Source organism: Eptatretus burgeri, chromosome 1, assembly GCF_056783735.1.
Source record: "Eptatretus burgeri isolate ZD-2024b chromosome 1, Ebu_testis_v1, whole genome shotgun sequence".
NCBI classification, from domain to species: domain Eukaryota; kingdom Metazoa; phylum Chordata; class Myxini; order Myxiniformes; family Myxinidae; genus Eptatretus; species Eptatretus burgeri.
The window spans coordinates 164,332,506-164,348,979 of NC_140961.1; the positions used below are offsets into that span (position 1 = coordinate 164,332,506).

Below are 16,474 nucleotides of genomic sequence, written 5' to 3' on the forward strand. Positions count from 1 at the left end.
TCTCTATTGCAGGAGGCGTGTTTTAGCTGCTTGTGTTATTTTTAGGTCAGTGTTGTGCTAGACCTGGCGAGAGTACCAACAGTAAAAGTAAGCCCGCTTTTATCGAAATACTAATGCGTTTTCGTCTCGGATTTCAAAACGGGGTGTAGAGATTTCGTGGTGACAAAAAAATAAAATAAATAAAATCGTCACTGAAGTAGGCGGCGACCTTTGACATTTTTTCTCTGAGTAGACGGCTGCGGGTCGCCGGTAAAGGCCCTGTCACACCTTGACATTTTAGCCAGCATATGGCAACGTATCAAAATGTATCTAAAATGCTAGCGTACGCTGAACTATTGATGTTTTTTTTCAGTTTTGGGCATATAATAACGAGTTGGACGTATGCATAACGTATTAGTAACGTCCACAGAACGTTTCAATAACATAGATAACTTATACCAACAAATGCTTCGCGTGTTGTCGGCGTTCACAACCTATGCCCAACGATAGTCTAACTTATGCATAGCGCGGCAGCGTATCGCCGACGATCACGTGGCGTAGTTTATTAATCGGCTGCCGCTTAACGATTTAAATCATAACCGCACTAGAAATCGAAGTGTCAACATCACCGTCAGGCGGAAGAAAAAATTTTTTTTTTATATACCAATTCCCCTAAACGCTGCCAATACGCCATTATACAGTAGCTGTAAGTTAGAAACATGTTCAGTAAGTTCTGTGGTCGTCCGAAAGACGTCAAATACGTCTACATACGTCAATATGCGTTGGAGATACGTTACACATAGGTTCAAAGCACGTTACTCATAGGTTAGAAATAAGTTTCGGGTACACTAAACATTACCTCGACGTGTTTTGACTTATGAGTAACTTACAAGTAACGTGTGTCGATGTGTGTCAACGATCGCATAACGTGCCTACAACTTATGGCCAGCGTATGCGGAACGTGTGAGTCATACGCTAGCATAGGTTGAAAAATTTTGAGCATGCTTAAAATTTGTCGACGAGCTCGGCATACTACGACGTATGCCAGCGAGCTTCAGCGTGCTCTTAATGTATACAAAACTTACCCATAACGTATTCGACGTGTGCCAGTGTATTCGCCAAATTTTTCATACGTCGGCATACGCTGGCTAAAACGTCAAGGTGTGACAGGGCCTTTACCGGCTTCTAAGGAAACCCCTGTCCATGTATTTGTGGTTGATAATCTGCAACATGCTCCTACATTTGCGGGAAATTGCCTTGCATTTTCACAGCGATTTTTTTTAATTTTTCACGAGCCAGGAGCACAACAGTTCTAAAACACAATACTTCTAAAAATAAAAGAAAACCACGAGTTACGCACAGAGCAGCTGGATGTACGTACAGTACAATACTGTATGTACGCAAAAAAACATATCTTCCACGAGCCGCAAACATGACCTGCTTCCTGTACGTGCATTGGAGCTTCGCGGGATAAACATACTGTTTCATGGGAAGTCTCACCAGTGAAACACGTAATTCCCCGAGACGCCATCCCCCATGAGTTACTTGCAGAATGAAAACACGAACAGCATCTATTGATGTATCCAGTAATTACCAGGTCACCACATATGAACAATACAAAATGGAAACATTCAGCGCATCTTAGTGTAAATCACCATCTTGTTACACACAGCACCATCTGAGCTGTTACATTTTAAAAATGCTCAGCATAATCTGCCTGCAGGTAGGAAAGACATGTCCTGAGTTAAAGAATGGAAACGTTCAGCATATCTATTAGTATAACTAGCAGTGAGTTACATACGGACCAATTACACAATGGCACTCACTCACATCTATTATCAGCTGCCGAATACAGTGTCACCTATAAAAATCCCCCACAAACAATGCGCAAACTACTCACCGCATCCGGGATCGCCATCACTCTCGTCCCATTGCTCTGGCCTGAGAATTGCCTCTCGCTCCGTTCATTCTTCAAAAGTGGCTCCCAAGGATCGAGGATAACACTCAGAAGGGTATGCCTCTAAGCGGACCACTGATACGGGAGAAGGTGAAGTTCCTGCACGACCATCTTTCTGGTGCGTGTGGTGCAAGCACGAGCATGGCAGGTACAAGTGACACCTCCAGACCATTTACAGCGAGCAAGGGGGAGGGGTGGGGGGTTCCACCGCTTCAAGGTGCAATACAATTTGTGCAACATCAAGCTCGTAAGGGAGAGTGCCTCCGTGGACCACAACACGGCCAAGGCATTCTGCAGAACTCGAGCCTCAGAGGGGAAGGGTACCTGCCGTCGCAGGTCTTTAACACTGATGAGACCTGCTTCTTCTGGAAAAAGAAGCTGACCAGAACGTTCATCACAGCGCAAGAGCAAAGCAGCCGGCTTCAAGGCCACAAAAGACTGCGCAAAAGCCAAAGGGGATTTCATGGTAAAGCCCATGATGCTCTAACGTACCCTGAACACACATGCGTTGAACAAAAACAAGCAGGCGCTGACCGTGGACTGGACGGTTAACAGGAAGGCGTGAGTGACGTCTGATCTTTTTAGCGACTGGTTCCATAACTGTTTCGTTCCACAGGTCAAGTGGTACCTGGCAGGAAAGAACCTTTCGTTCAAGGTACTCCTGCTGCTTTACAATGCTCCTGGCCACGTTGAGGTCATGGTCTTCCCATCAAACATCACCTCCCTCATCCAGCCGCTCGTCCAGGGAATATCAACTTTCAAGACTTATTACACCCGGCACACCTCATCTTCAACTTTCCCCTTTGAACTCGGAACCACCGCAAACTGATAACGTTATCCCCTTGTCCCCATTACACTAATTCCCCGACATTGGTGGTGTCGCCATTTGCGGCCTTTTTCACGAAGCAGGAACCGTCACGAACCGATAATATTATCCCCGTTGTATCCACTGTAACAATGACAAAACATTCGCAGGTGTTCCCCCCACACTCGTGGATTTTTCACTGGTCGGGGAATCCCCGGAACCAATCCTCCCATTTCCCATTGAAACAATGCCCCCACATTCGCGGGTTCCCCTGGAACGGATCCCTCGCGAAAGTCTGAGTACTGGTGTACTTGAAAAATCTTCCATTTGCAAGTAAAAAGAAAAATGTCATACATAGTATGATACCTGCAAAATCCACAAACCAAATTTGACCTCAAAAGTAATTAGTGGTTGAATTCAATGACCAAACATGCAAATCCTCTTCAAATTTAAAGTCAACCAGATGAAAATTGACAACTTTAGAAATTCTGGCGTTTGTTGACCTTTTGGCCTATGTTGACCCCCAGCTTCCCCTCTCCCACTACTCCCATCTCTCTCTCTCCTCCATTCCACTCTCCCCCACACCCCTCTCCTGTCCCCCACCCCCCTCTCCCCTCCATTCCACTCTCCCTCTCCCCCCATCCATCCCCCTCTCCCCCATCCATCCACCTCTCCCTCCATCCCTCGCCTCCTCCCACCCACCCATCCCCTCTCACCTCTCACCCCTCCCCCTCTCCCTCCCACCCACCCATCCCCTCTCACCTCTCACCCCTCCCCCTCTCCCTCCCACCCCTCTCCCCCTCCTCCTCCCTCCCACCCCCTATCCCCCTCCCCCTCCTTCCTCCTTCTCTCCTCTCTCCCCTCCCTCCTCTCTCTCTCCCCTCCCCCCTCTCCCACCCCCCAATCCCCTCCCCTTCTCCCTTTCTCTCTCCTCCCTCCTCAGTGTCTGGCTCCAATGTCTGGCAGGATGGGGCTACTCCACAGGTTAGCACCGACGCACCAATGGGAATGCTCAGAAATGCCGACACGACCTTTTGATCCGCTTTCTGGCCCCCTTAACCCGGGCTCTAAAAGAATAGCGACAGAAAGCTGAGCGGAGGTGACTCGCTCACCAATCCCAAGCCGAGCGCCACTCACCAAGCCCAAGCCAAGAAAACAGCGCAAGTCGTCAAGGAGCCATCGAGCCACAGTCATCAAGGGTGATGGGATCGTGACCAAGTAGGGCAGAGCGAGCAATCATTGGCATTCTGCAGCATTCTTCAACCAATGCTCATTACCATTTACAGACTCTCTTACTTGCCCCTTTAAGCTATCCTCTCACGCATTCATCTCTTCCATCTACTGTCTCGTCGACTGCAGACATATTAAAAGAGCAACAATAAATAACCAATACACGTCCTTCACACTTCCTCTACTGCATCACACCTGCACCTCATTCGCCCCTCAGTTGCATCCCCCATTCCTGCACCATAGACACCCCGTTTTCTTCCCTCCTCCCCCTCCGAAGCGATTCGGTTGTGTTTGTCAATCGACGTCAGGTACGAAGAGACCGCTTACACCTCAACTGCTTATCCTCTTTCTGAACTCTCTAGTTTCCTCGGGTGTGTGTCTGATGACACCTGAATTGTTTGCAGAAGTTAAGATTGCAGATGTTTAGATCGGGTTAGCTCTGCACCGTCCTTTTTTTATAAATTAGAACTGTATTTTCTTTTGCCACACCCATGAATCCTTGCTTTCCCCTGCTGTACATGTTGTAATTAAAACCTTTTTGTTGTGAAACATGACCTTTCTTCACCCTCTCTTGTAATAAATTGTTTATGTTGTCAATGAACCCAGCCCGTTTCGCCATTTCATTCATTGGTCCAGCATGGTCCGCACATTGGTTTAGCCGGGAAGTTTTGCCCCACCGAATTTGCTCATGAGCTAGCGCGCTCTCACTGCATCGCTTGGCAGTAATCCGGGTGTACGCTGAGGGCACGAGACCCTAATTGATTCGGCCATCCACAGGTAAGGTATCCATTCGGCCATCCATTACACACGAGGTAGTGTAACCCTGCCGGGATTGGCCGTGCCAACCAGTGTTTGTGATTGGTCAGCAACCCACTGGTGCATGGAGTTATCTGTGCCTGGTGGCCTCAGGACGGGCGCTTGAGAGGGACCCAAGTGTTTCCGCTCGTGGCGAGCCTCGAACCAAGAGTCCGCAATAATATTGTTACATTTGTGGGGGTAGATAGAGGAATTCCATCGTGAAGATAGGATTGTATAGTATAGCATGGTCCATGGACAAGTAGGAGACAATGATGTAACTTAAGTAGGGAAAACTGAGCTTCAGCTTGTTATGTGTCACCACATGGGGGGTTGGTGTGTTAACTGGGTAGGGTCTAAGGCTAGTTTCTCCCACGATGTGATTGTCCCCTGTGACCTTTTCCTATGTTTTTACATTTACAAGGCCAGCCATAAAGAACCACATTTTCACAACAACAATAACCAGCAGGCTAAATCCTGCCTCCCAGGAAACGTAACAGGCAGGCCATGCCCGAGGAGGTTGAGGATTGGTTGGGGTGATGTCAGAGATGAGAAGGTTCTGGAGAGCATGAGGACGGTTGGAAGAGAATAGTCAGCCCATCTGGTCTCCGCTTGGCAAGACGGCAAAGCTGCCCGATTTTCGTTATCTTGGCAGTCTCGGCAGTGGCCTTGTTGTACGACTCAGAAGAAAGGCGGCACCATTTGGTGTGTGTGTGTGAAGGACCAGAAACTGTATGGCGGTTTGTGGCCTCCTGCCGTTGACCATCCGCACAAATTACATGATGTACCTGTCCGCAAAGAGCGACGGTGCCATTTTGGTAAGTTTTCCCACGTGGTGGCAAACGTGATTCGACGAACATCAGGCTCCAAAAGGACATCTCTGGACACAAAGCTGAGTGCAAACATGAGGGGGGGGGGGATTTTGTTGTATTTTTATCTTTCCCCTTGTCTGTTTTTGTGACCGAGCAGAGACGTCTCAAATTTAGTTTACCTCACTTTTCATTCCCTCCCTCTGAATTATTTTCATTTTCACCCTTTTTATTTGTGTTTATTATTGTCATTATTGTCAAATTTGTTTATTATTGTCAAATAATAAAACATTGTTGTCAAATTTATTTTGTATTGGTATATTCGTTGTGGATTCGAGGATAAACCCGTGTGCTTCCATTCTGATAAAGCTCTTTCCCTGCTTCCATCCCGTGCACGCTGTAACCGCCAAGCATTTTGGCTGTTCACCTCCATGTTAAAACCGTTTGGCTATCCATCCAGGCTGGTGTTAATCAGCCTAAATAAACAATGTAGAGTTATAAAAGTGGGCACAATGAGCATTGCAATAATAAATTCTTTCTTAAAGCCTGAGGTTTTGAAAACAAGCTAATTCTCTTCCTCAGGGACGAAAAGAGCGATGGAAACACCTCGTTAAGTTTGGTTTGCTTCATGGATTAGTCCAAGTACTCGCCAATGACAGGACTCCCTGCATTCAAATCATTGTGTCGCTTTTGCTCATGTTGTAATTGATTGTGTCGTGCTTTCCATGTGGGGAGTCCCCAAATCAGACGAGTACCACACCATAGACCAGAGTTTCTCAACCTTTTTACCCTTGTGGAACCCTTGAAATAGTTTTCATGTCTCAGGGAACCCCTGCATGAAAATTATTATATACCATTATTAATATCGAGCTCTTTTATATTTTTATCGTAGTTCACGTGGCAAATATAATTTTTTTTTTTTCGGATACCTGGTTTAAGGAAAAAATGACCCCCTTTGTCAAATTCATTGGCAATGAGACAGACCACGTCATCATTTGTGACGTCATCACGTACAAGCCGTGTGCCGTGTTCAATGATGAGTCGTTATTCCGGGCGTCCATCGCGCATCGTGTTTTGAGTGGGAGACGTCATCACGTACAGGCCGTGTGCAGTGATCAATGACGAGTCGTTATTCCGGGCATCCATCGCGCTTCGTGGTTGTTTTAATATAACATTCCCTATGGTTGTTATAATTGTAAATAATATAAGAGGTTGAAGCCTCTATTATAATAACCAAGGAGTTTCCAACAATATGCCGTATGTGTATAGTAAAATTACGAATATTAAATCAAACAAAAACTACTCAAAAATACATTAGCCAATTTATTACTGTTTCTCGAGGAACCCCTAGCGACCTCTTGCGGAACCCCGGTTGAGAAACACTGCCATAGACAATCACGTAACTGATCTAATGAGGCTGAACAAACCTGTCACATGATGTGATCTTATCTCGCAGTGTGAATGAGAGTCAATCTCCCTTAATGGGAGTAATGGAAACCACCAAATGAAAACATCCGAATAACCAGAATTGACCTGAGACCAAGTGCATTTCAATATAAACAATGGCATGGGGAGGGAATTTACAACAAACGAGAACAAGCAATCAAATATTGCACATCCTTGGCTGGACTTGTTTTGTGTGGTTTAAAAGTACATATTCTTTGACGTACTCACATTGTAATTGTACATACTTATCAAGGTAGTTCAGTTGAAAAAAATATAACCTGTACTACTGGCTACCTGGCATTTGTAGCCTACGTTAGCACATTCTGTGCGTACAGCCAAACGGACCCAAATGCAATACCCTCTCCTCTGGCGAGGGGAATAACAGTCAATAATAGAACAATAACCCTGACCTACGATCCGACATACATCCCCACATACATCCCCACGAATAAACGAACACAAGGCAGATTCCTTAAATATCCTATGTCCTTAGGGCCCAATCAATCACACCACAGGATACAGACACAGTGGCTGACAGGACGGAAATACCACGACTGTGGCAGTGTCACCTTGCATCAGTTCCTGTGTCCTGCTGCGCACAGACACATTTGGTGAAGGTCAGCAGCCCACGCATCCGAGCACGATGCTGGACTCGAGGGAGGAGTCGTGGCTGGCTGGGTGTAGGTGTGGCATTACACAGCACCCCTGCAGCTGTTTTCACCCTGATCCAGCAATCAGTCCCGGCATCTGCTCACCAGCTATTTACGACACACCCTTTATAACCTCAGCCCCCACCGGCAGCCGTGACGCACTTAGCCTCTCCCTGCCCGGCTGCTACTGGTCCATTTTCCACTTGATGGGTGAGAAACCACCCCTCCGCTACTTGTCACTCAGGCCTCCCACTTTTCTACTGAGCGGTCCACTGTTTTCCCACCTAAGCTTGCACACCACGGCCTGGCAAGCGCGAAAAAAAAGAAAAGAAGAAACGTTTAAAACAGATTCCAAAGGTTTACACACACACACACACACACACACACACACACACACACACACACACACACACACACACACACACACACACACACACACACACACACACACACACACACACACACACACACACACACACACACACACAAAAGGGCAGAAGGGATGGTGGTTTTGAGACACCAACAAAAGGGGAGGTTGACGTCATCTGACTAGACATAACAGCGATGCATATCCAATGTCACATTTAATTACTTTTGCGCTTATTCTAAACACTAAAGAAATAACTACACCATATTAAGAATTTATAAAATCTTTGGCATCATTTCAACAATAATATAATCACATTTGTTCTCGCTATTAAACATTCTTCTCCCAAGTTGTCGTTTTACATTCGTCCAATGAAATGGAGATCATGAAAACAAGAGTCAAAGACAACGTTACAACGATGAAACAGACAGCATGCCAGCAATACTGAGATTTGACTTTGTTTTGGGGGGGGGGGCCCAATATTCTTCTATACACCATTAACAATTCACGTAAAATAAGAGTGGGTGTCAACATCCCAACTGATATTCACTGAGCAGTCTCTCACCTTTGATTTTGTGGGAATTGCCCAAGTGGGAATGAGGCAGATCCAGGCTGGGACAAACTTAAATCTCTGACCCACCCTTTTTGTATAAGATTTAGACCGAGGGAAGAGCGAGGGGACATTGGGTACAAAGGAAACTAGCTGAGAGTGGACCATTAAGGCCAAGGTTTCACACAAAAAGAAGGGAAATGAACAAACAGGAAAGAGGAGGGGAGGAAACATACGAGTTGTAACCTGCAAGTAAGAGGGTTGGGTTAGCTGAGCTTAATGGAGCAAAGATCACGGGTAATGATGGAGGATGACATGAGAAGGCAATGCACAACCTGTTGAAGCCCTTGAGGGAACAGTGCGATTGAACCACAAGAGGAAGACAGTTCCAAAAACAGGAGAAAAGATGAACAAAAGCGAGGAGGTGAGCGGCAAGCCTGGATTTTGTGAATTCATCCAGGAAGAGGTTTATAAAAATGAGAAGAAAAAAATATGCTGATTATCTGCCTTAAAACCTACTTACGGAAGAGCCCCATTGCATGAGGCCAACAAAATTGTACAGCCTTTTTCGTCGTCGTGTCCTCTGATGGAGTCACTCCACAAGCATCTTTCTCATCTGTTCCCAGCACAGCATCCCTCAGCTGTTGCAGTTGAAACAGGTTTAGCACAGCCAGGTGGGCGAGTTGTTGCCCTGACAGCAATTTACCACCAAGCATCACCTGATGGGGATCAGAAAAGTTTGGAAATACTGGCGTGGCATACACCTATTCTTAACCCTTTCTACTCATCCTGTTTGACAAACCTGCAACTTTTCATTGAAAAAGGCATAAACTGTCCAAAAAACAACTGCATCCACACAACTCTTAAGCTTTAAAACCTTCCTGCATTAAGTAACTAAACTAAACTCAGTGTCCCTCTCCATGTGGCCACCTTTCACCTTGAAGTGCTCCTCCAGAGCACTGCGCTGTGTCGCAAGGCGGTCCAGTGCTCGCACCAAGTATATGTGCCCATGAAACTTCACAAAGGACTTCACAAAGTCAGAAAGGCCCCATTTCACCTTAACTTCATCACGTCTGCACAAAAAAGGACCACAGCAGCATGAGATGTTGATAAGGTTGTTTTCTCTTTCCTGGCCCAACAATGTCCTGCTTGATTGTAACTAGAGAGTACATAGAATATGTTACCCTGCGCAGTGTTTAGCATGTACTTTGATTTAAAGAAAATAATGATTTAAAGATCATTCTAAAAAATTCCAGAAGTTTCATGCTATTGAAGAACCCCAATACACCACCCTACAGAACATGTCTAAGTACTGATAAACGGAAGAGTTTTGAGAGTGCAAAGAAGGCAATTTCTGTTCTGCAGTGTTCAATGTACACAATTAAATTTAAGTGAAATAGAGATTGTAAAAGTCGTATAAATAAATTCTGGAATTTACCACCTTTTTACCACCGTTGGTTGAAACCGTCTGTTACATCACCCTATCTAATACGTTACATTCGTTTTCATACCTGTGAGTTTTTAAGGACGTCATAAAGGACCTAAACAAGTTTTTGCTTGGAATGATTTTCAATCTTGTTTCACTGGCAGGCAGGCAGTCAAAATATTATCTCACGCCTCTCTGGGGACGTGTGGTCGGGATTAATTCAGAGGCAAAGCATGTTTAACGGAAAACTTGTCTTCCCTATCCATGTTCCGATTTGTATTCGAAATAAAATATTCCATATGAATAAGTTGTTCCTCGATCATGAATTGACGTTTATAGGCAGACAGACAGACATGAACAAATTGCTTAACCCTGGTTTTTGCTTTGCATGAGTGGGGTAACGAGTGCAGAGCCAACCTGGGCCACTGATTCAGTGCTCTGCAAGTTAAGGCAGAAGTTTGGAATTTGACAATTATTCCGGCAAAAATACTCACTCTTTGGTGAAGACAGGATGTTCTCTTAAACATATGGTTGGCAGGATGGCCCGGAGGTACGCACACACACCTCAAAGCTGTTTAACCTGGGTTTGAATCACGACCCAGCTATAAACTGTCATCTCGGTGCTTCACGGGCAGGGCGATTCATCAACGTGCGCGCCGTCCCTCAGATGGACGTTAAACTGGGCATCCCATCTGGCGGCATTAGTTGATGGACATTAAAGATCCCATTGTGTCCTTCAGGAAGAGAAAGTCAGCAATTGCCTGCACCATGAACGAATTACAATTTTCTACCCAAACCGACAGAGGGCATTGCATCAGTGGCACAGCCATGCTCTCTGCAGCTTTGTGCTGCATACAAAATAAATAGCACCAAGTGACCTGACAGTAATCTTTTGAGGCTGTAGTTCAGACCTCTGCAAAATCCAAAATCTGGGAAATGTCATGGACGTTGGACTGGAGTCAATTTGGGGGAACCCCCAGGAGCTCCCCGATCCGAAATTGAAAAATTTAAGACAGAGCAATCCTGCGGACCATCAAGTAGAAGGGCTGAATTGGGTTTCGGAGAAATTGGTGGGTAAATAAGGGATGAGAAGGGAACCAAAGTTTCAGGGGTTAACCCTCCCTGGGAGCCCCATGATCCAAAATCGAAATCTGTGCAATTGTGCAGGCTACTGTCTAGTATTCGTGTGTGAAGTATCAGAACAATCAGCCGAGTGATAAGAGAGAAAAAAAAAAGTCAAAAACGACTGAATTGACATCCAGACATCACAGCCCATTTTATGAGGTCATCCCTTCGAGATCAACACAAGATGACCTAAAAAGAACAAATACCCCACACATCCATTGCTGGGAGATGGGAACCTGGCTTAATTACCTATTTGACATACAGCACGCTCGTTTATGCAACGCCATGTCTGAGAAAATCCAGGGTGACAGCGTATAGTTAGATTGAGAATTGAACCAAAATTATACAGGTCAGGGTCAGGTATAGGAGCATGCACCGGAGCAGCACGCCGCTGCGTCCACTTTCCACCAGTACTCCAGGGGCCTCAGTCTAGTCGTCCCCCAGGCAGATGCTTGGCCCATCCCATTCTCCTTGAGATGCTGATCAACCTGCGGCAACCACGAGGTATGTGGTCGGTCCATTGGCCTTCTCCACTCACGAGGCTTCCTTGCTGAGAGAATCTGGTGAGCAGGATCAGCGTCAGCAAAACGAGCCACATGTCCATACAGCCGGAGCTGATGCTCACGGACTATGCAGGAAACAAATCTCATTTGACTCTCTCTCAGCAACTGCTCGTTGGAAACAAAGTCCAACCAACGAAAGACAAGGATTCTCCAAAGAGACCTGGAACCAAAGGAATTAAGTCTCCGTCTCAGATCCATGATCAGAGTCCTATTCTCACATCCATGGAGCAATACTGGAAGCACCAAGGACCTGAAGACTCAGACTTTTGTCCTCCTGCACAGGTACCAGCAACACCACACCCCATGATCCAGTGAATCCATGACTCAGCAGGCCCGACCCAGACGTCTATTGACCTCTGGCTCACAGCCAGTAAACAGGAGCATCACTGCCAAGGCAAGTGAATCTCTCAGTGACCTTAACATCCTCACCACAAACAGGTACAGACAAGATAGCAGCATCCAAGATGTCAATGAAAGCATGGATCTTAGTCTGACCCAGGAAACCCATAATCCCAATGGTTCCAACTCCTCATTCAGCACCTTCAGGGCCCCCAAAAGGACATCTAGAGTCTCTGCAAAGATGACTGCATCATCTGCGAAATCAAGGGTCAGAGATCTTGACATTCCCAAACGATGCACCGCAGCATGATCTCTCCGACATCCTCCCCAGAATCCACTCAACAAAAGTGCTGAAAAGTGTGGGGGCCAGCACACACCCCTGACGAACTCCAGTAACAACTGGAAACAAGTGGTGCCAGGCACAACAAATCCCACCCATTTAAGGCATAAAGTTATTTTGGGGATCAAATTTAAATTTGATACATCCTTAGCCTGAATGTTCATTATAAGGAATAGAATAAGGAATATTTTAGTCTTAGTTTGAAGTCAATTAAACCATTTTTTGACGAAGTTATGACCGTAAAATTATTTTGACCTTTCAAGGCCACGTAAGGTCAAAGGTCATGGTGTCAAATGAAAGCCAATAAACAATATAAACGTAAGATATACTTGGCCACGAGTTTACAGCTAACCGTGTCCACTGTCCATACTATAAATAATAATTTCACTTTCACAGTTACAAGATATACAGTCCATATTGTAGGTACGTACTCAATGTAATATAGTATTGAGAACGGTTTGTTATTTGCGTTTGTTAATAAACAATGAAATATTCTTTCAATTTATATTCTGTGTTATGTTTATTTGTTCAACAAGAACATTAAATAACAAATAAATGAAAACGTTCTGATCGTAAAACGATTTTGACTCGAGACTTTCATTGCCCGCCTGTGAATAAAATTTGACAGTGTTTGAGCCAGCCGTTTTCCAGTAAAGTTGTATTTTCGAAACCATGTTTTAGTTTTAATGGAAAATTTGTAATTTTGACCAATGACCATGACCCCCAAAACTTCGGACCCTACCGATCTTCACAAATATGCATTTTTCACTGTAGGAATGGGAAGGATTATAAGTGACAAATAGAATAAGGTTCACTAGAAGCTTAGTTTGAAGTAAATCAGATCATTTTTGACGAAGTTATGAGCGAAAAACGATTTTGATCTTTTCGTGACCTTGACCTTTGATCCAATTGGACCCAAAAGTTAATGGGGTCATCCAAGGTTCATTGCCCACCTGTGGATTAAATTTGATAGTGTTTGCTGAAGCCGTTTTGCAGTAAAGTTGCTAAGACAGACAGACAAACAAACAAAGACAAACAAACCGGATGATTACAATATCCCGCTCCCTCCCTCCGGGGGGGGGGGGGTGGGGAGGCGCTCCGGGAACCAGAGTGGAGTTCAGACATCAGATCGATCAGTTTTGGTGGCACCCCACGAAAACCAAGAATCCTCCAGAGGACATCCCGATTCACTGAATCGAACGCTTTACAGAGATCAACATAGGCTGCAAGCAGCCCCTGCCGAAACTCTTGTCTGCATTCGGTCAATCATTGACCTCTTTGGCGTAAAGCCTGAATGTTCTGGACCCTGGTGCTCAAGCAGATGTTGGCGAACCCTATCAAGAATTATCTGAGCAAAGACCTTGCCCGGCACAGAGAGCATCACCACCCCTCGGTAGTTGTTACAGCCCTGGCAATCACCCTTCACTTTCCAGAGATGGACAAGGACCATCTTCCAGTCAGTTGGGATGATGCCTGTGTTCAAGGCAGAGCACAGAACTGCATGCAATGACATGAGTACAGCATTTCCACCAGCCTTGAGAAGTACAGCATGGATGCCAGATTCAAGGAGCTTAACCCCATTTCAACCGGTTCACCGCAGCCTGCGTTTCCACAAATAAAAGTGAATCACAGTTGATTGGAGGGTCAGCAATAGGGATTGTAACACCCCTGACATCCAACTGAACAACTGGTGGATCAGACTGGTACATCCGCTCAAAGTAACCGGCCCAGCGGGCCTACACTTCAGACTCCTCTGTCAAGAGCACAACACCCTCTGCTATAACTGCAGTACACTGAGGGATGGGCTTGGAGGAACACAATGCGCGAATTCCCCATTATCAGGACGAGAATGACTTGACCACAGGTGATGTTCTACCCCCTCACAGATTCCTCTAACATAGGCCGCCTTGTCCACCCTAAGCACACGTACACTTTTTCGCCTCAGCTTGTTAAACAGCTCAGATATGCGACTGGTCAATGGTATCCAGTGTCCCTTGAGACAAAATTCTTCACCCTACGGTGAGTTCCAAGACATCTACTGGCAACATCAAGGGCAGTGGTCTTGAAGGCACTCCACAACTTCTCAGGCTTCCCCAAAGCACCCAGATCCCCCTAATCCCCACTCAGCCTGTTCGCAAGCTCCGAAGCTACCTTCTCATCCTTGAGCTTGCCAACATCCAGCTGAAGCTGGAATGGTACCATTCTCCCAGATTTAAGCTGCAACTTCAGAGTTGCAACAAGCCTGTGGTCAGTATTGAGGAACTGAGCACTCTGGCAGACCGTGCATTTCTGGATCATCCTCCAGCGACCATCATTGAGCACATGGCACATCTCCTTTGCCACACAGCCAGCGTTGGAATAACAAGTCCAGTGATGAGCTTGTGGGTGCTGAAACCATGAACCAGCCACCCCAAGTCAATGACCTTAGTGCTATTCTGGGTCACAGTTGCAGACCCATGGGGACCAACACACATCTCATAACCATCCCCATCAGTTCCATTCGATGCATTGAAATCCCCCAAGACTGGAAAAGTACCTTGCCTGGGGCACTGAACAACCACAGACTCAAGCGTGGCATAGAATGTGTTCTTCACGGTGAGATCACTCCCCTCAGTCGGAGCATATACAGAGACCAGGGAAATGACATCCAAGGAGTGATGAATCCTTCTTCTCACAATACGCTCATTCACGCATGTTACCTCAGTTATCATTGGAATCAGCCACAGCAACTCTTTGGGCATGGTAACCATCAGAATAACCAGAGCAATAGTGGGTATAACCACCCACCATGACCTCACCACTATCCCAGTCTCCGAACCTAATGAGTGCTGCAATACCTATGTTCAAACACGAGCTCAAATGACGACAGACAGGTGATCATTCTCTCTTCGAGATCGGACATTCCAGGCACCCACCCAAAGTCACCGCCTCAGGTTAACCCTCGGAGACCACCGTCTGATGGACAACACCTGATACAGCCAAACGCTGAAATGAGACATCTTACCTCTTAAGTATCTGCAAATCTTTGAGGGTAATGATTGGTAACTGGATTATAGAACAAGACATTCCAGATGAACAAAACAACAAACCTTTCAAACCAAATTATCCCTAATCAGTGTTTCATATATCAAAATGCAAATATTGTGACAATAAAAAAAAAATTACAATTTTCATATGCATCTCAAATCACACATAACTGCAAGAGGTAAATGAAAAGTTTGGTTTAAATAAATGGAACAATGAATAAGTAAATCAAGGAAATAATGTAAAACGAAAAAGCAATCAGAAACATGGACCTGTTACAATACATGTATAATTTTTCAATAATAGCAGTAATTGTGCCTCATTTGTGTGAGCACACTTACACCTCAACAGCTTTTGAAAGGCCTTTGTGCAAGTTGGTGCTAGCAGCTGGGAATGGAAACTTCACAGCAATGCTGCGACAATAGTAGAAAATAGAGCTCAAATGGTCCCCCTTAGATGAAGCAAGGATAGCCAGTTGATTGTAAGGCTGCCCTGCAAGAGAAATGACAATATCCTGTCAACACACAGACCATATTTGAACAGCCAAAAGCACTGCTTGAACCAATGATCCTCTCAAAATGCAATGAACTAGCAAATGAGATGTTAACCACCTCTTCTGGAGCAGCTTTCCTGCAATGCAGAGGTTGGTAACATCAGGAGTTACACTCCTGGTCAAAAGTTTTAGAACACCCCCATTTTTCCAGTTTATACTGAAATTTAAGCAGTTCAAGTCAAGTGAACAACCTGAAATGGTACAAAGCTAAGTGGTAAACTGCCAGAGGTTAAAAAAAAGTTTAGGTTACCAAAAACTGAAAAATAATGTAAATTTCAGAGTTGTTAAAAAAGGCCCTTTTCAGGTAACATGTTATGGGTTAGCAACTGCAGCTGTTCTGTAGCAATGGAAGTAAATTAAGCCAAGAAAGTTGATGTAAACAATTCCTACAGGTGTCACAACTTTTGTTGATTAGTTACAAACCCTCTGTCTGTATATAAGTAGTGTTGGAATAGACTGTGTTGCTACACCCTCAAAAGCATTATTTTGACAATATTGCATTGCAGGAAGTAGTAT

General features: G+C 45.2%; 1 protein-coding gene across 3 annotated transcripts in view; it reads right to left on the minus strand.

Annotated features, from left to right (window-relative positions):
• The window catches only part of LOC147035920 (nonsense-mediated mRNA decay factor SMG7-like), an 86,386-nt gene that overhangs the window by 16,735 nt on the left and 53,177 nt on the right, over positions 1-16,474 (minus strand). For all 3 annotated transcript variants that reach the window (XM_085848464.1, XM_085848474.1, XM_085848484.1), the window contains 3 exons: positions 15,747-15,897; positions 9,526-9,661; positions 9,112-9,307 (listed from right to left, as the gene is read on the minus strand). In XM_085848464.1, the coding sequence (XP_085704590.1) occupies positions 9,112-9,307; positions 9,526-9,661; positions 15,747-15,897 (483 nt within the window). The remainder of the gene's footprint in view (positions 1-9,111; positions 9,308-9,525; positions 9,662-15,746; positions 15,898-16,474) is intronic.